The sequence below is a fragment of the Manis javanica genome, chromosome X, assembly GCF_040802235.1.
Source record: "Manis javanica isolate MJ-LG chromosome X, MJ_LKY, whole genome shotgun sequence".
Taxonomy (NCBI): Eukaryota; Metazoa; Chordata; class Mammalia; order Pholidota; family Manidae; genus Manis; species Manis javanica.
In genome coordinates, this window is record NC_133174.1 from 39222160 (window position 1) to 39243720 (window position 21561).

The following is a 21561-nucleotide window of genomic DNA, read 5'->3' on the forward strand; positions in this document are numbered from 1 at the left end:
AACATCCATTCATGATAAAAACTCTCAACAAAATCTGTATACAGAGCAAGTACCTCAACATAATAAAGGCCATATATGATAAACCCACAGTCAACATCGTACAGAACAGCGAGAAGCTGAAAGCTTTTCCTCTGAGATCAGGAACAAGACAGGGATGCCCACTCTCCCCACTGTTATTTAACATAGTACTGGAGGTCCTAGCCATGGCAGTCAGACAAAACAAAGAAATACAAGGAATCCAGATTGGTAAAGAAGAAGCTAAACTGTCACTATTTGCAGATGACATGATATTGTACATAAAAAACCCTAAAGACTCCACTCCAAAACTACTAGAACTGATATCGGAATACAGCAAAGTTGCAGGATACAAAATTAACACACAGAAATCTGTGGCTTTCCTATACACTAACAATAAACTAATAGAAAGAGAAATCAGGAAGACAATTCCATTCACAATAGCATCAAAAAGAATAAAATACCTAGGAATAAACCTAACCAAGGAACTGAAAGACCTATACCCTGAAAACTACAAGACACTCCTAAGAGAAATTAAAGAGGACAGTAACAAATGGAAACTCCTCCCATGCACTTGGCTAGGAAGAATTAATATCATCAAAATGGCCATCCTGCCCAAAGCAATATACTGATTTGATGCAATCCCTATCAAATTACCAACAACATTCTTCAGCGAACTGGAACAAATTGTTCAAAAATTCATATGGAAACACCAAAGACCCGGAATAGCCAAAGCAATCCTGAGAAAGAAGAATAAAGTAGCGGGGATATCACTCCCCAACTTCAAGCTCTACTACAAAGCCATAGTAATCAGGACAATTTCATACTGGCACAAGAACAGAGCCACAGACCAGTGGAACAGATTAGAGATTCCAGATATTAACCCAAACATATATGGTCAATTAATATTTGATAAAGGAGCCATGGACATACAATGGGGAAATGACAGTCTCTTCAACAGATGGTGCTGGCAGAACTGGACAGCTACATGTAAGAGAATGAAACTGGATCACTGTCTAACCCCATACACAAAAGTAAATTCAAAATAGATCAAAGACCTGAATGTAAGTCATGAAACCATAAAACTCTTAGAAAAAAAAGTAGTCAAAAATCTCTTGGATGTAAACATTAGTGACTTCTTCCTGAATATATCTCCTCGGGCAAGGAAAACAAAAGCAAAAATGAACAAGTGGGACTATATCAAGCTGAAAAGCTTCTATACAGCAAAGGTCACCAACAATGGAACAAAAACGTACCTATAGTATGGGAGAATATATTCGTAAATGACAGATCCAATAAAAGCTTGACATCCAAAATATATAAAGAGCTCACGCACCTCAACAAACAAAAAGCAAGTAATCTAATTAAAAAATGGGCAGAGGAGCTGAACAGACAGTTCTCCACAGAAGAAATTCAGATGGCCAACAGATACATGAAAAGATGCTCCACATCGCTAGTTATCAGAGAAATGCAAATTAAAACCACAATGAGATATCACCTCACACCAGTAAGGATGGCTACCATCCAAAAGACAAACAACAACAAATGTTGGCGAGATTGTGAAGAAAGGGGAACCCTCCTACACTGCTGGTGGGAATGTAAATTAATTCAACCATTGTGGAAAGCAATATGAAGGTTCCTCAAAATGTTTAAAATAGACCTACCATTTGACCCAGGAATTCCACTTCTAGGAATTTACGCTAAGAATGCAGCACTCCAGTTTGAAAAAGACAGATGCACCCCTATGTTTACTACAGCACTATTTACAATAGCCAAGAAATGGAAGTAACGTACGTGTCCATCAGTAGATGAATGGATAAAGAAGATGTGGTACATATACACAATGGAATATTATTCAGCCATAAGAAAAAAATAAATCCTACCATTTGCAACAAAATGGATGGAGCTAGAGGGTATTATGCTCAGTGAAATAAGCCAAGTGGAGAAAGAGAAATACCAAATGATTTCACTCATCTGTGGAGTATAAGAACAAAGGAAAAACTGAAGGAACAAAACAGCAGCAGAATCACAGAACCCACGAATGGACTAACAGTTACCAAAGGGAAAGAGACTGGGGAGAATGGGAGGGTAGGGAGGGATAAAGGTGGGGAAGAATAAAGGGGGTACTATGATTAGCATGTATAATGTTGGGGGTGGGGGAAAGGGTAGGTCTTTGCAACACAAAGAAGACAAGTATTGATTCTACAGCATCTTGCTATGCTGTTGGACAGTGACTGTAATGGGGTTTGTGGGGGGGACTTGGGGTAGGACAGAGTCTAGTAAACATAATGTTCTTCAAAAAAATTTTTTAAAAAGCCTCTTAGACATAAACATGAGTGACCTCTTCTTGAACATATCTCCCCGGGCAAGGGAAACAAGAGCAAAAATGAACAAATGGGACTATATCAAGCTGAAAAACTTCTGTAGAGCAAAGGACACCATCAATAGAACAAAACAGTATCCTACAGTATGGGAGAATATATTCATAAATGACAGATCCAATAAAGGGTTGACATCCAAAATATATAAAGAGCTCACACACCTCAACAAACAAAAAGCAAACAATCCAATTAAAAAATGGGCAGAGGAGCTGTATAGACAGTTCTCTAAAGAAGAAATTCAGATGGCCAACAGACACATGAAAAGATGCTCCACATCGCCTGTCATCAGAGAAATGCAAATTAAAACCACAATGAGATATCATCTCACAACAGTTAGGATGGCTACCATCCAAAAGACAAACAACAACAAATGTTGGTGAGGCTGTGGAGAAAGGGGAACCATCCTACACTGCTGGTGGTAATGTAAATTAGTTCAACCATTGTGGAAAGCAATATGGAGGTTCCTCAAAATGCTCAAAATAGAAATACCATTTGACCCAGGAATTCCACTTCTAAGAATTTACCCTAAGAATGCAGCACTCCAGCTTGAAAAAGACAGATGCACCCCTATGTTTATCACAGCACTATTTACAATAGCCAAGATATGGAAGCAACCTAAATGTCCATCAGTAGATGAATGGATAAAGAAGATGTGGTACATATACACAATGGAATATTACTCAGCTATAAGAAAAAAACAGATCCTACCATTTGCAACAACATGGATGGAGCTAGAGGGTATTATGCTCAGTGAAATAAGCCAGGCGGAGAAAGACAAGTACCAAATGATTTCACTCATATGTGGAGTATAAGAACAAAAGAAAACTGAAGGAACAAAACAGCAGCAGAAGCACAGAACCCAAGAATGGACTAACAGTTACCAAAGGGAAAGGGACTGGGGAGGACAGGTGGGAAGGGAGGGATAAGGGCAGGAAAAAAGAAAGGGGGCATTACAATTAACATGTATAGTGTGTGGGGGCATGGGGAGGGCTGTGCAACACAGGGAAGACAAGTAGTGATTTTACAGCATCTTACTATGCTGATGGACAGTGACTGCGAACGGGTATGTGGGGGGGGGGACTTGTTGAAGGGGGGAGCCTAGTAAACATAATGTCCTTCATGTAATTTTAGATTAATGATACCAAAATAAAATAAAAACAAAATCGGTATAGATGGCAAGTACCTCAACATAATAAAGGCCATATATGACAAACCCACAGCTGACATCATACTGAACAGCAAGAAGCTAAAAGCTTTACCTCTAAGATCAGGAACAAGACAGAGATGCCCACTCTCCCCACTGTTTATTTAACATAGTACTGGAGGTCCTGGCCATGGTAATGACACAAAATAAATACAAGGTATCCAGATTGGTAAAGAAGTCAAACTGTCACTATTTGCAGATGACATGATATTGTACATAAAAAACCCTAAAGACTCCACTCCAAAACTACTAGAACTAATATCTGAATTCAGCAAAGTGGCAGGATACAAAATTAATATGCAATAAATCTGTTCCTTTCCTATACACTAACAATGAACTAGCAGAAAGAAATCAGGAAAACAATTCCATTCACAATTGCATCAAAAAGAATAAAATACCTAGGAATAAACCTAACCAAGGAAGTGAAAGAACTATACCCTGAAAACTATAAGACACTTTTAAGAGAAATTAAAGAGGACACTAACAAATGGAAACTCATCCCATGCTCATGGCTAGGAAGAATTCATATTGTCAAAATGGCCATCCTGCCCAAAGCAATATACAGATTCAGTGCAATCCCTATCAAAATACCAACAGCATTCTTCAACAAACTGGAACAAATAGTTCAAAAATTCATATGGAACCACCAAAGACCCCAAATAGCCAAAGCAATCCTAAGAAGGAAGAATAAAGCAGGGGGGATCTTGCTTCCCAACTTCAAGCTCTACTACAAAGCCATGATAATCAAGACAATTTGGTACTGGCACAAGAACAGACCCACAGACCAGTGGAACAGAATAGAGACTCCAGATATTAACCCAAACATTTATGGTCAATTAATATATGATAAAGGAGCCATGGACATACAATGGGGAAATGACAGTCTCTTGAACAGATGATGTTGGCAAAACTGGGCAGTTACATGTAAGAGAATGAAACTGGATCACTGCCTAACCCCATACACAAAAGTAAATTCGAAATGGACCAAAGACTTGAATGTAAGTCATGAAACCATAAAAGTCTTAGAAAAAAAATAGGCAAAAATCTCTTGGACATAAACATAAGCAACTTCTTCATGAGCATCTGTCCCCAGGCCAGGGAAACAAAAGCAAAAATGAACAAGTGGGATACATCAAGCTGAAAAGCTTCTGTACAGCACAGGACATCACCAATAGAACAAAAAGGCATCCTACAGTATGGGAGAATATATTCATAAATGACAGATCCGATAAAAGCTTGACATCCAAAATATATAAAGAGCTCATGCACCTCAACAAACAAAAACCAAAGCATCCAATTAAAAAATGGTCAGAGGAGCTGAACAGACAGTTCTCCAAAGAAGAAATTCAGATGGCCAACAGACACATGAATAAGTGCTCCACATCAGTAGTAATCAGAGAAATGCAAATTAAAACCACAATGAGATATCACTTCACACCAGTTAGGATGGCTACCATCCAAAAGACAAACAACAGCAAATGTTGGTGAGGGTGTGGAGAAAGAAGAACCCTCCTACACTGCTGGTGGGAATGTAAATTAATTCAACCATTGTGGAAAGCAGTATAGAGGTTCCTCAAAAAACTCAAAACACAAATACCATTTGACCCAGGAATTCCACTCATAGGAATTTACCCTAATTATGCAGCAGCCCAGTTTGAAAAAGACATATGCACCCTTATGTTTATTGCAGCACTATTCACAATAGCCAAGAAATGGAAGCAACCTAAGTATCCATCAGTAGATGAATGGATAAAGAAGATGTGGTAGATATACACAATGGAATATTATTCAGCCATAACAAGTAAAGAAATCCTACCATTTGCAAGAACATGGATGGAGCTAGAGGGTATTGTGCTCAGTGAAATAAGCTAGGTGGAGAAAGACAAGTATCAAATGATTTCACTCATCTATGGAGTATTAGTACAATGAAATAACTGAAGGAGCAAAACAGCAGAAGACTCACAGAACCCAAGAATGGACTAACAGTTACCAAAGGGAAGGGGCTGGGGAGGATAGGTGGGAAGGGAAGGATAAGGGTGGGGAGGAAAGGGGGACATTATGATTAGCATGTATAATTTGGGGGTGGGGCACAGGGAGGGCTGTACAACACAGAGAAGGCAAGTAATTATTCTAGAACATCTTACTACACTGTTGGACAGTGACTGTAATGGGGTATGTGGGGGGAACTTGATGATTGGGAGAGTCTAGTAAACAATGTTCCTCATGTAATTGTAGATTAATGATACCAAAATAAAAAAAATTCACTCTGTAATCAAATGTTTTGCCATAATGAAGGGCATCTGCCGGAGTCCAGCTCCAGCCTAAGGGTGGGATGCCCAAAGGTGCAGGACGGAGTCGGCGTATGGAGAGACAGGACACGGAGTCAGATGGAGGTGGTCTCTCGACAAAGTGCCAATGACAGCTTTATTTATACCATTTTGCACAAGGATATGATTATTTTTTATTGTTCTGATGATTCATTAGTATAGGCAGTTGGTTAATAAGTATAGGCAAGCTTTTTTCTTTCTTTTCCTTTCTAATCTATTCATGGTTGGTCAAGCGCTAGACAGGTGATTGTTTTTCTGTTCTTTGACTGAAACTTTTCCTATTAACCTGTACTCTATTGTGTTTTACGTTTCTATGCAACGCAGTTTCTAAGTAGTGCATGTGACCATAGGAGCGTGCAGTATGTAGCAGCGACTATGGAGTCTATCAGTTCAGGATGAAATACAGGTCACCTAGTGCCACAGTTAGCTAGGATTCTTTCCCACAAAAATATTCTTAGAGGCTTTAATAAATTTATAATCAATCTAAAATCATAAACTCGTATCTTCATTTTATACTCCTTTATAGGGCACAGTAGGCAGCAAACTAAATTTCCCCTTTTTATCTACATTTCTCTTTCTTCTATGTGGATACCAAAATCTCCTTGACATATGCTACACAGGTCTCCAAGACTCCACTACTGCAGGGACTAAACAAGTTCTTACGTGGTGAACAATGCAAGGGCATTCATATCATAGAAACTGTTTCTATTTTAACTACAAACCTTAAACTATAAACAATCACGTCAAATATAATGTATGATTAGTCATTTGATTTTTATACTTTATATGTGAATCTAATAAAAATGTTAATGTAGTAGGTAAATGCAAGATATAGATAGAAAGCATGATTTAGAACTGTAAGAAGGCAGATGTAGATGATCAGGTTTGTGCCTACAGACCAGGTCTTAATCCAAGCTGAACAAGGGCAACAAAACATCCACAGGTGTAGAAGATTTTTCTCAAAACTGGAGGGGGGGGAGTGAGGTTCTAAGCCTCACCTCTGTTGGCCCCCTTTTTCTCAGCTGATGGCCCCCCTGCGACTGTGCCTGTCTTAGGTTGTTCCTCCCTTGAGGAATCTTACCCGTCTCTGGCTAACCAGCCATCTTACGGGGTCATACAGGGAGATGTAAAGCTGGTAAGTGAGAGAGAAGTAATATTCTTTGAAAAGGTTAGTTTATCACTTCTTTGCAGATTTATGCTCCATGGCTTCTATGCCCAGCACTTGTTTTGAGGTATCTTTACTTCCTGGAAAATTATGGTACTTGGTAATTTCACGTATGAGGCACAAATTCTAGTAAAGGGCTGTGATTAGGAAAGAAGAAAAACAAACTATGGAAGTAGTAGAGGGAAGAAAACATGAAATGATTAATTAAGTGTCAACAGGGTTATTCTATTCAATATTTTCTCATGACTCTATTTCTATAAAACTTTCCATCACTAGTTTCACTAGCAAAACAAGGGGGGCATTCTCAGTGGAAATGGGGTGGTCAATGTTTGACTAACAGCAGGTTTTGGTACTTTATGGTAAGATCGCCATTTGGCCCCTGCGTGTTCTATTCTTCAGGAGCACTGTCCTGGAAAGCTTTTGGGAAGTTTATGTTCTCATCTTTTCCGTGCTGCTTAGCAAAGGTTAGTTTAGTCTTTGGCAACAATGCAAGTAAAAACAAAGCCAATAGTATAATGGAAAATAACAAAATCAAGGTGGGTAATAGAGGGAACCAGCTGCGAAGGCACCTGATTTGTGGGGTCTTCCTCCAGCCTGAGCTTTGCTACACAGCTTGAGTAGCATGGCTCCTGGCAGGCATCCTATCCAGGTGTTTTTGTACATGATTGTTATCAAACTTTCAAGGACAGGATGCTTCAGCCAGTACAGTTTGAGAAACTAGAAAAAGAAGGAGAAGTACCCACTCTGTTTTATGCAGCTAATATAACCTTAGACACCAGAAAAAGAGGACAGTATAAGAAAAGAAAATCTAAGATCTACCTCACTTATGAACATTAATACAGAACTCTTAAATATCAGAAGGCTGAATTCAATTAATTAAAAAGTGTTTCACAGCTAAGTCATTTAGCACAGGAATGCAAGAACAGTTCAACATCAGAACATCTATTAGTGTAAACCACCTCAATAATAAAGGAGCAAAAAGTATCTTCTCAATAGATGCAGAAAATAAGCATTTGAGAAAATACAACACTCATTCATGACTTTTTAAAGACTCTTAGAAAACTAGGAATATAAAAGAAACTTTTAATGAAAGGTATCTTTTAAAATATCACAGCAAATACATTGAATGGTGAGTTCTAGAAGTTACATAATCTCTCTGCGCAGAAGTTTTCTCATTTATAAAATGAGGTAACAACCAGCCTACTTTACAGGATTGTTCAGAGCATTAAACTCTGTAATACGTACAAAGCATACTGTGCATTTGTGGCACATGGCAAGCACTACAAAACTGCCTATTATTATATTACTATCATTGTCCTCATCATCGTTTCCATTAAATCAGAAACAAATAAGGAATTCACTAGCACTGCATCTATTCAACACTGTATTACAGGCCCTACTAATATGAAAGAAAAAAAGAAATAAAATGTATATAATTGGAAGAGAAAAAACAAAAACAAAACCATTCTTATGAAAATAATTGTTTATACAGAAGACAAGAGAATATAAAAGTGTATAGTATTAATAAAAGCATTCAGAAAGGTTTCTGTATATAAACTGAATATATAAGTATCACTAGCATTTTCACACACAGTATTAAACAATTAAAAATGGAAAAAAGATCCCAATCACAATTGCAATAATAACTAAGAGGTATCTAGGAATAAATTTAACAAAAGATGCACAAACACTTCCTGAAGACATGTTCCAAATGTTACTAAATGGCAGAAAAGAACAGTTAAATAATAGTTCCCTGATAGGAAAATTCAATAGTGTAAATATGTCAATCTCCAACCTACTCCTAACTCATCTCCAGACCTAGTACAATTGCAATCAGAATCCCAAATGGTGTTTTCCACAGAACTCAACAAACTAATCCTGAAATTTCTATATAGAAGACCAAGGAGTCTAAAAAGATAAGGGGGATTCATCCTACCAGCTACTAACAACATCAGTAACAGTAAGAATGGTATAACAGCTGACATTTGCATAGGATTCATTAAGTGTAAGGCACTGTTTTAAGTGCTTTACATGTTTTAACTCATTAGAATAAAGTTATAAAAACATGATAATGGCAAAGGGACAAATAGACCAATGGAACAAAGTAGAGAGCCTAGGCCAGACTCACTCATATATGGAACTTGATCTCTGGCTGAATTGGCATCACATGTTGCTATGGAAAATGGTTCAATACATGGTACGGTACAGGTGATGTCCAAGTGGGGATAAAAGGTGAACTAATAGTTCCTTTTCTCACAAATTACATAAAAATAAATAAATTCCAGGCAGATTTTTAAGAAAGTAAAAAGCAAAAATTTAAATTTTTAGGAGAAAATTGCATGACATCTTTATAAGTTCAGCCATAAAAAATCACTTACAATTATACAAAAGGTACAAACTAAAAAACTGATAAATCTGATTATATAACAATTAAAACTTCTACTCAAAAAAGGCCATCCAGAACCAAGACTAAGATATTAACTATATACAAAATTGAAATCTAAAATACAGAAAGAATCCACGTAAATAAATAAAAAACATAAACACCCCAACAAAAACATGAATGAAGTATATGAACAGACAAGCCACAGAAAATCCAGTCAATACCATATGAAAATTAATACCTTTACTACCAATCAGGGAAATGAAAATTCTAAGATACCAATTCACACAGATTACAAAAATGTAAAGCATGTGTCCATATTACAATTCTATATATGTAGAGAACACTGCCTTCACTATAGAAAGTTCTATTGGGCTGCTCTGGTCTAAATCACACACTATCTGTACCATCAGTTTGGCCACATATGGTTATGGAACTTTGCATTTTAACATCAATGCTTCCTGTTGAACAGCTGAGTTGCAGACATTTCAGGAAGTTGTATCTGCCCATCCAGCTATAATCCATGCTCTTAGGGAAATGGTGTAACATGATCTTAAAATTCATGTGCAGCATGGCATCTATAGTTAATAATATTGTATTGCATATGTGAAAGTAGCTAAGAGAGTAAATCTTAAAAGCTTTCATCACAAGAAAAAAAATTAAAAATACCACTCTTTTTGTTTCAAAGGCTAGTAATAAAATACTACCACGTACTTCTCTAGTCCTGAGATCTTTGCAGAACTTAAAAGGAATAGATCAAAACCACTTAATGTCCCTCAGCTGTAACATACATCTTTAAAGTCTAAGGGTAACAAGGTTGAAGAAGCTGAGGGAGAAATTTTCTTTGGAGAGAACTGTTGGAAAGCTGTGGCATGTTCTCTCTCCAGCAATTGGGGAGGGAGAAATATGTTTGCTTCATCCTTAATCTAGTAAGAAGGATTCTGAGGAAACAACTTGTTTGATGTATGTCTACTAGAGTTTGGGGGACACAAGGGACTTGGAACCTGATGTGCATCTAGATAAACTCTATAGATTCCAGGCAGGCTGAGGTAGTCTGTGGCAGTAGAGAAGAGATTGTATGGGGGTGAAGACATCAAGGTGCAGGTCCCTCCCCCCCCCACCCCCCACCAAACTCCACTAATCAGATGTGGACCCTCTGGATATGGGTTTTATTGGAAATAGGGCTTTCTGCTAGCATCAAAGTGACTTCAGCGAAAAGAGACTGGAGGTGTGCTGTGGGGCTGTGGTGTAGAGCTGGAGAGGAGGCATGCTATAACTTGCTGGAAGAGAAGCCCTGCCTGTAGAGGGGAAACTGCAGTCAGGAGCCTAGCCTGGGCATCTCCTAATGAGACCATAGATGTGCCAAGGACAGGAAGAATCAAATCAGCCTTTGGCCACCACATGTGGAGAGCACCAATATTAGATTACATCTTTATCAGTTAGATCAAACTATTTTTGTTCTTTGTATCTCCTTCCTTCCTCACTTGCTTCATGCAAGAAGCCAGCGATGGCCTAGTTGTTGAGTTGGGGAGTGAAGGGGAGAGAGAAGAGTTGGCTAGGAGAGTAAAGAAAGAAAAGCCGAGCGTGCTTCCTTTGCCACTGAAAACTTCCAGCCTGGACACTGAAGCTGGTGAAGAGATTTCCCTTTAAATGAAGTTCAGAGTTTTCACTACTACATTGGATTAGACTTTTTTTTTTTAACTAAAATGAGTCTATCACTGACCCTCAAAAATTAGGGAATATTATGAACAACTTTATGCCAATAAATTTGGCAGCTTAAGTGAATCAGACAAACCCCTTGAAAGACACAAATTACCAAAGCTCATTCAAAAAGATAATCTGAATAACCCAGTATCTGTTAAAGAAGTTGAAAGTGTAGTTTAGTGCCTTCCCAGAAAGAAAGCTTCAGACCCACATGACTTCACTAGTGAATTCTATCCAACATTTAAGGAAGAAATAAAATCAATTCTACACAAATATTTTTCCAAAGAACTGAAGAGAGATGGGAGGATGTCCCAACTTATTCTTGACTTTATTATCTTGATTGTGCTGATGGATTCATGGGTGTGTACATGTCAAAACTTATCAAATTGTGCACTATAAATATGTGCAATTTCCTGTACATCAATTACACCACAATAAAGGGATTAAAACAGCTAAATCAGTATAGATAGTCATAGCATCCATAATACTTATTAGAAAAGGAAGCTATCAAACCAGTGATCTAGCTTCTAGAACCTTATGAAACTAGGAAAAGAGAAAATCAAATTCAAACTAGCAGGGCATAAAAAATAAAGATAAAAGCAAAATGAATGAAATCGTGGTATCCATTTCTGGCCAGAGTGGAATAAGTCTATTATAGCTTCTCTCTTACTGATTGCTGTAACTAAAAACTCTGGACAAAATATAAAAAACAACTACTTGAGGACTCTGACAGGTAAACAAAAGCAGGCAGACTGAAGGTGAGTAAAAATGTAGAGAAGCAGCTTATACATCAGTGATCCTTTATGGCCCCCTCCTTTTTTCCCAAGACTGCCCTTCCACATATGAACCTCCACAGGTCCTGAGCTCATCCAACAGGTGCTGTTGCAAGGGAAGCAAAGCCTTTAAGAACTGAACTAAACTAAGATTTAAACCACAGCTCAACTCTAAGAATAACACCTGAGTGACAAATGTATGAGACATGCTAACAAAGGCTTTGAAAATTGCACAAAGACTTAAACCACCATTCAAGTCTCAAATTAACCCTTGAATGATGCATACACAATACAGACACAAAGGAACATGGCAAAGACTTTGAACACTGAACTGACTGGAACCCACACTCACAGGTGGAATATAACTAGTGGTCTGAATCTAGCCAGATTTATTACCTGATAAAGACTAAAAACAAAAAATAAATCACTATTATCTATGGTAGAATCCAAAATTTTTCAACATAACAAACAACCAGCAAAATGGGACTAATTCTCAAGGGAAAAAACAATCAACATATTCCAATATCACTTTAATGCTGGAAATACTGAAGAATATCTAAGCAGCTATCATAAGTAGGCTCTATGATATAAAGGTAAACACACTTGAAATGAATGGATAAATAGAAGTCCTCAACAGAGATATATAGAAACCTTAAAAAGTTTTGAAATTTTAGAGATCAGGTGGAAAAAGATGGCAGCTTGAGAAGTGAGGCAGAAACCTCCTCCCAAAACTACATATAACATGAAAATACAGCAACTACAACTAATCCTGAAAGAGCAACCTGAAGAACCTGCTATAGGCTCCCTACATCTGTGGAAAACCTCACAAAAAAGGGTAAAGTAGCAAAGCAGCAATCAGCAGGACCCGATACCTCCCCCCACCCCAGCTCACAGGTGGAATGAAGAGAAATGGAGGGGGAGGGAGTAGAAGCCCAGGACTGCTAAACACCCACCCCTGGAGATCTGCTTCAGGAGCACAGACCCACAAAACATAGTACTCTGGAGATTAGAGGGGTTGGAAAGCAAAGGCAGGTGGAATACTCAGAGAGACTGAGATTCAAGCCACTTGTGGAGAACAGGTACCCACAACTGGCTGCTCAAGGACAAAAGAAAGGCAGGCACTTTGAAAGAATTCCCAACAGTGAGAGGGCTGCTAAAGGGACAAGGATTACACAGAGCTTGCTGCTCAGGAGAAAGGACAGGTAGACAAAATCGTCCCAGCACACTCAGCTGAGCAGGTTGGGAATGTTCAGAAGCTTCAGGTGCTCCATCCCCCTGGCTGGCTATGCAGCCTTGAGGCCCCTGATGGTGATACTCAGCCTGCCGCTCCTTCCTTCTGGCCAGCAACAGTTCACAAACTTGCTGCTCCTACCATTGCACCAGGCCAGCCAAAGGGCGATGACCTATGGCAGCTACAGGGATGTAGCATAGAGGTTCCTCCCTGCATGTTCAGCCCACTGGCCCTGGCAGGGGAGGCAGGTACTGCAGCTGGGAAGCAGGAAAGAGCTCTTTCCTCCTGGGAGGCATTAGTGCCACACTCCTGCAAACCCTGCCATGGCTCCAGGTGCTAGGCAGCTTCAGAGAGTAGAGCTTCTGGGCACCAGAAGTTATTATTCCATAAGGGATCACTAGAAATATGAAATGGCAAAAGAATATTGTACAAACCACAATCCCTCAAACACCACAGAGGGCCAAGTGAAACTGAAATCACCAATCTTCTTGTTAAAGATTTCAAACTAAAAATCATAAACATGCTCACAGAGCTACAGAAAAATATTCAAGGTCTCAGGTAAGACTTCAAAAAAGAGACAGAAACTTTGAGAAATATAGTATCTGAAATGAAACATACAATGGAGGGATTTAAATGCAAATTAGATGTAGTGCGGATCATAGGGAAGGCAATATAGCACAGAGAAGACAAGTAGTGACTTATAGCATCTTACTATGCTGATGGACAGTGACTGAAATTGGGTGTGGAGGGGAGGACTTGATAATATGGGTGAATGTAATAACTACAATGTTGCTCATGTGAAACTTTCATAAGATTGCATATCAATGATACCTTAATAAGTAAATAAATAACAACAAAACAAAAAGCAGATGAGATGACATAGAGGAGACAGTGAATGAAACAGAAATTATAGAACAGTAATACAAAGAAGCTGAGGCACAGACAGAAAACAGGATCTCTAGGAATGAAAGAATAGTAAGAGAACTGTGCAACCAATCCAAAGAGAACAATATTCACATTCTAGGGGTACCAGAAGAAGAAGAGAGAAAAAGGGATAGAAAGTCTCTTTGAGGAAATAATTGCTGAAATCTTCCCCAATCTAGAGAAGGAAAAAGTCTCTCAGGTCATGGAAGTGCACAGATCTCCCAACACAAGGGACCTAAGGAAGACAACACCAAGACATTTAATAATTAAAATGGCAAAGATCATGGACAAGGACAGAGTATTAAAAGTAGCCAGAGTGAGAAGAGAAATCACATACAAAGGAAAACTCATCAGACTATGATCAGACTTCTCATCAGAAACATTACAGGCCAGAAGGGAGTGGCATAATATATTTAATGTAATGAAAAAGAAGGGCCTCCAACAAAGAAAACTCTACCTGGCAAGATTATCATTTAAATTTGAAGCAAGGATTAAACAATTTCCAGGTAACCAAAAGATGAGGGAATCCACCTCCCACAAACCATCTCTACAGTGTATTGAAAATAGGCTGCTATACAGGGAAGTGCTCTTAAGGCTAAATAGTTGTCACCAGAGGAAATAAAACCACAGTAAAGGAAGTAGACCAATTAATTACTAAGAAAATGCAAAATTAAATCAACTACCCACAAAGTCACTGAAGGGATACCACAAAGAGTACAGAATGTGATACCTAATATATAAAATGTGGAGGAGGAAGAAAAAGAAGGGAGAAAAAAACCCTTCAGATTGTTTTTGATAAAGCATAAAAGTGAGTAAAGTTAGACTGTTAGATAGTAAAGAAGCTGCCCTTGAACCTTTGGTAACCACAAATCTAAAGCATGCAATGGCAATAAGTAAATATCTGTTGATATCACCCTAAATGTAAATGGACTGAATGCACCAAACAAAAGACATAGAGTGACAGAATGGATAAGGACACAAGACCCATCTATATGCTGCCTACAGGAGACTCACTTCAAACCCAAAGACATACACAGACTAAAAGTGAAGGGATGGAAAGAGATATTTCATGCAAACAATAGGGAGAAAAAAGCAGGTGCCACAGTACTTGTACTGAACAAAACAGATTTCAAAACAAAGAAAGTAACAAGAGACAAAAAAGAACATTACATAATGATAAAGTGGTCTGTCCAAAAAGAGGATATAACTATTATAAATACCTATGCACCCAACATACGAGCACCTAAATATGTGAAACAAATACTAATGGTATTAAAGGGGGAAATAGAATGCAATGCATTCATTTTAGGAGACTTCAACACACTACTCACTCCAGAAGACAGATCAACCAGACAGAAAATAAGTAAGGAGACAGAGGCACTGAACAACACATTAGGACAGATGGACCTAACAGACATCTACAGAATACTCTACCCAAAAGCAGCAGAATACACATTCTTCTCAAGTGCACATGGAATATATTCCAGAATAGATCACACACTAGGCCACAAAAAGAGCCTCAGTAAATTCAGAAGGATTGAAAGTGTACCAACCAGCTTCTCAGACCACAAAGGTATGAAACTAGAAATAAATTATGCAAAGAAAACAAAAAAGCCCACAAACACATGGAGGCTTAACAACATGCTCCTAAATAATCAATGGATCAATGACCAAATTAAAACAGAGATCAAGCAATATATGGAGACAAATGAAAACAACAACTTAACACCCTGAAAACTGTGGGACATTGCAAAGGCAGTTCTAAGAGGAAAATATATTGCAATACAGGCTTACCTCAAGAAAGAATAACAATTCCAAATGAACAGTCTAAACTCACAACTAATGAAACCAGAAAAAAAAAGAAAAAATGAGATACAAAGTCAGTAGAAGTAGGGACGTTATAAAGATCAGAGAAGAAATAAATAAAATAGAGAAGAATAAAACAATAGAATCAATGAAAGCAGGAGCTGGTTCTTCGAGAAAATAAACATAATAGATAAACACCTAGCCAGACTTATCAAGAAAAGAACAGAGTCTACACACATAAACAGAATCAGAAATGAGAAAGGAAAATTCACTACAGACATGACAGAAATACAAAGAATTGTTAGAGAATACTATAAAAAATTATATGCTGTCAAATTGGATAAACTAGAATAAATGTACAACTTTTTAGAAAAATACAAGATTCCAAGACTGACCAGGGAAGGAACAGAAAATCTGAACAGACCAATTGTCAGCAATGAAATTGAATTGGTAATCAAAAAACTACCTAAGCACAAAATCCCTGGATTAGATGGCTTCACCACTGAATTTTATCAAACATTTAGAGAAGATCTAATACCCATTCTCCTTAAAGTTTTCCAAAAAGTAGAAGAGGGGGGAATACTTTCAAACTCATTCTATGAGGCTAGCATCACTCTGATACCAAGAGCACACAAACACACCACAAAAAAAGAAAATTACACACCAATATTCCTAATGAACATAGATGTAAAAATACTCAATGACAATACTAGCAAGCCGAATTCAAAAATACATCAAAAAAATCATCCACCATGATCAAGTGGGATTTATTCTAGGGATGCAAGGATGGCACAACATTCGAAAATCCATCAACATCATCCACCACATTGACAAAAAGAAGGAGAAAAACCACATGATCATCTCCATAGATGCTGAAAAAGCATTTGACAAAATTCAAAATCCATTCATGATAAAAACTCTCAACAAAATGGGTATAGAGGGCAAGCACCTCAACATAATAAAGGCCATATATGACAAACCCACAGCCAACATCATACTTAACAGTAAAAAGATGAAAGCTTTTCCTCTAAGATCAAGAATGAGAAAAGGATGCCCACTCTCCCACTTTTATTCAACACAGTACTGGAGATCCTAGCCATGGAAATCAGAGAACACAAATAAATAAAAGGCATCCATTTGGTAAGGAAGAAGTTAAACTGTCACTATTTGCAGATGATATGATATTATACATAGAAAGCCCTATAGAATCTTCCATAAACCTCTAAAATAACTGAATTCAGCAAAGTTGCAGGATACAAAATTAATACACAGAAATCTGCTGCATTCCTTTATACTAATGATGAACTAGCAGAAAGAGGTATCAGGAAAACAATTCCATTTACAATGGCATCAAAAGGAATAAAATACCTAGGAATAAACCTAATCAAGGAGGTGAATGACTTATACCCTGAAAACTACAAGACACTCATGAAAGAAATTTTAAAAAGATACCAGTAAATGGAAATAAATCCCATGCTTATGGATAGGAAGAATTAATATTGACAAAATGGCCATCCTGCCTAAAGCAACCTACAGATTCAAAACACAAACAGCATTCTTCAACAAACTAGAAAAAATAGTTCTAAAATTCATATGGAACCACAAAAGACCCTCAAATAGCCAAAGAAATCCTGAGAAACAAGAATAAAGCTGGCAGGATTATGCTCCCCTTCAACCTCTACTACAAAGCCACAGTAATCAAAACAATTTTGTATTGGCACAAGAACAAGCCCATAGGTCAATGCAACAGAATAGGAAACCCAGATATAAACCCACACAAATATGGTCAATTAATATATGGTAATGGAGCCACGGATATACAATGGGGAAATGACAGCCTCTTTGGCCTCTTCAACAACTGGTGTTGGCAAAACTGGACAGCTACATGTAAGAGAATGAAACTGGATTATTGTCTAACTCTATACACAAAAGTAGACTCAAAATGGGTCAAAGACGTGAATTTAAGTAATGAAACCATAAAACTTGGAAGAAAACAGGCAAAATCTATTGAATATAAATATGAGCAATTTTTTCTGGAATACATCTCCCCAGGCAAGGGAAACAAGGCAAAAATGAACAAATGGGACTACATCAAACTAAAAAGCTTCTGTACAGCAAAGCAAACCATCAGCAAAACAAAAAGGCATCCTACAGTAAGAGAGAATATATTTATAAACAACATATCCGACAAGGGGTTAACATCCAAAATATATAAAGAACTCACATGCCTTAACACCCAAAAAGCAAATAACCCAATTAAAAAATGGACAGAGGATGTGTACAGACACTTCCCAAAAGAAGAAATTCAGATGGCCAACAGGCACATGAAAAGATGCTCCACATTGCTAATTATCAGGGAAATGTAAATTAAAACCAAAATTAGATATCACCTCACACCAGTTAGGATGGCCAACATCCAAAAGACAAGGAACAACAAATGCTGGTGAGGATGCAGAGAAAGGGGAACTCTCTTACACTGTTGATGGGAATGTTCATTAGTTCAACTGTTTTTGTGAAAAGCAATATGGATGTTCCTCAAAAACTAAAAACAGAAATACCATTTGACCCGGGAATTCCACTCCTAGGAATTTACCTGAAGAAAACAAGATTCCACATTCAAAAAAGACATATGCACCCCTATGTTTATTGCAGCACTATTTACAATAGCCAAGATATGGAAGCAACCTAAGTGTCTATCAGTAGCTAAATGGATAAAGAAGATGTGGTACACATACACAATGGAATACTATTCAGCCATAAGAAAGAAACAAATCCTACCATTTGCAACAACATGGATGGAGCTGGAGGATATTATGCTCTGTGAAATAAGCCAGGCAGAGAAAGGCAAGTACCAAATGATTTCCCTCATTTGTGGAGTAAAACAATGAAGCAAAACTGAAGGAACAAAACAGCAGCAGACTCACAGACTCCAAGAAGGGACTAGTGGTTACTAAAGGGAAGCGGGTAGGGAGGGTGGGTGGAGAGAGAAGGAGAAGGGGATTAAGGGGCATTATGATTAACACAAATAATGTTGGGGTTCACAGGGAAGGCAGTATAGCACAGAGAAGACAAGTAGTGACTCTGTAGCATCTTGCTATGCTGATGGACAGTGACTGTAATCGGGTGTGTAGGGGAACTTGATAATATGGGTGAATGTAGTAACCACAATGTCATTCATGTGAAACCTTCATAAGATTGCATATCAATGATACCTTAATAAAAGAAATTTTTTGGACATTTTAGAACTGAAAAACACAATACAGCAGTTCCCCTTCATGCATGGGGAATACCTTCCAAGACCCCTGGTGGATGCCTGAAACCATGGATGACACTGAACACTATATATACTATATTTTTCCTATTCATACATACCTATGATAAAGTTTAATTTATAAATTAGATACAGGAAGAGATTAACAATGTAACAAAATCGAACAATTATTACAATGTACTATAATAAAAATTATGTGAATGTGGTCTCTCAAAATCTCATTGTAATGTACTTATCTTTCTTTTCGTGATGATGTGAGATGGTAAAATGCCTACATGATGAGATGAAGTGAGGTAAATGACATAGGTGTGGTGACCTAGTGTTAGGCTACTATTGACCTTCTGATGATATGTAAGGAGGAGGAGCATCTGCATCTGGACCACAGTTGACTGTGGGTAACTGAAATCATGAATGAGAGGGCACTACTGTATATGAAAATTAAAAAGAAAAATAAAATAACTCAGGGGATGGACTTAACAGTAGAATGGAAATGACAGAGACAAGAGTCAATGAACTTGGAATCAGACTGACAGAAATGATCCAACCTGCCACCCTGAAGAATAAAGAGAAAAAAAAAGAGGGAGGAAAAAAAGAAAGAAAAATAGAATCAGGGAACTGTGGGACAATATCAAAAGGTCCAACATTCATGTCATTGGAGTCCTCAAAGGAGAAGAAAAATGGCTGGGAAGCAGAGTTAAAGAAAACATTGTGAATGCAGCTAGAGGAAAAAAAAGCAGCCTTGTGTATGAGGAAACAATGATTCAGTGACCCAGTTCTCATCAGAAATAATGGAGGCAAGAAAACAATGGAACATGTTAAAAATACTAAAGGAGAAAAAATATCTACCCAGAATTCCATATCTAGCAAAAATATCCTTCAGGAATAAAATGAAATTTAAAATTTCTCAGGAGAAGGAAAACTAAGAGATTTTGTCACCAGTTCTAAAAGAAAGGATACAGTGTCTTCTTTGGGTTGAAGAGAAATGATATCAGAAGAAAGCATGGAATAAATTTAGGAATAATACATATGACAGTCTATTACATCATCATCTGGGAGTGTTTAAAATGTATGTAGATATAATAAATTTCAAAACTATAACATAAAGGAGAGAGAGAAGGTAAAGGGGCCTATGTTGTTATAAAGCTTCTGTATATAACTGAAGTATTAAAATATAACTCTAAGTAGAATGTAAAAATTTAAATGTGTGCTTCTTGAAAGGCAGAAAATAGTTTAACATATATGTATCAGTCTATATGCCAATACCACACTGTCTTAATTACTATAGCTTTATATTAAGTGTTCAAATCAGGTACTGTGAATCATCCAACCCTGTTCTTTTCATGTTTTGACTATTCTGGATCTTTGGTATTTTCATATAAATTTTAGCATCAGCTTGTCAATTTCTACCCAGTAGCCTACAGGGGTTTTGTTTAGGTTTGCATTGAAACTGGATTCTTGAAATATTAAAAATATTAAGTCTTCCAATACATGAATACAGTGAATCTCTCCATTTATTTAGGCCTTTTAAAATTTATCTTAGTGATATTTTGTAGTTTTGAATGCACAGGTCTTACATAGGAAGTGCAACTGTAATTTATTCTACTTCAAACATATTTACTTTTTGTCAGTATCTCCTTTCCTTTTTAGTCTAGTGTTAACATATATGTTAAACTGTTTTCAACAAGGGTGCCAAGGTAAATCAGTAGAGAAAAGAGTCTTTTCAAAAGTGCCCCTGGAAGAATTGAATATGCACATGCCAAAAAAAGGAAAGAAAGAACATTGACCCTTGCCTCACAACAGGTAAAAATACTTACCTCATTATTAGCCATTGTCCTAAATGTAAAAGATAAAACTATAAATCTTCTGAAAGAAAACTTATGATAAAATCTTTTTTACCTTGGGTTAGACGAGAATTGTTATATAGGGCATGAAAAGCATGAACCATAAAAGAAAAACTTGATAAACTGGGCTTTATCAAAATTAAGAATTTGTCTATTTTTTGAAAGGCACTATTAAGGTAAAAACAAGCCACAGCCTGGAAGTAAATACTTGTAAAACAGATAGATGAAAAAAGATTTACATAAAGAATATATAAGAAACTCTCATCATGTACTAGTAACACAAAGGACAAAAGTTTACAACAGACAGTTCACCAAAGATGTACAGATGGCAAATAAGCACATGAAAAGATGCTCAACATTAGTTATTGGAGAAAGGTAAATTAAAAACACAATGAGATACCCTTACACAGCTACGAGAAGCAAACTAACAATAGTAATAATGCAAGTGCTGGCAAGGACACAAAACACCTGTAACACTCATATGTTGCTGATGGACAACCAAAATGGGAGAGGTACACAGGAAGTGTGTAGTGTCT

At 37.3% G+C, this 21561-nt stretch overlaps 1 protein-coding gene across 1 annotated transcript in view; it reads right to left on the reverse strand.

Moving 5' to 3' along the window:
- ZNF674 (zinc finger protein 674) overlaps positions 1–21561 on the reverse strand; it is a 58597-nt gene that overhangs the window by 15428 nt on the left and 21608 nt on the right. The window contains 1 exon segment of the mRNA XM_073227503.1: positions 12028–12043. Coding sequence (XP_073083604.1) covers positions 12028–12043 — 16 coding nt within the window.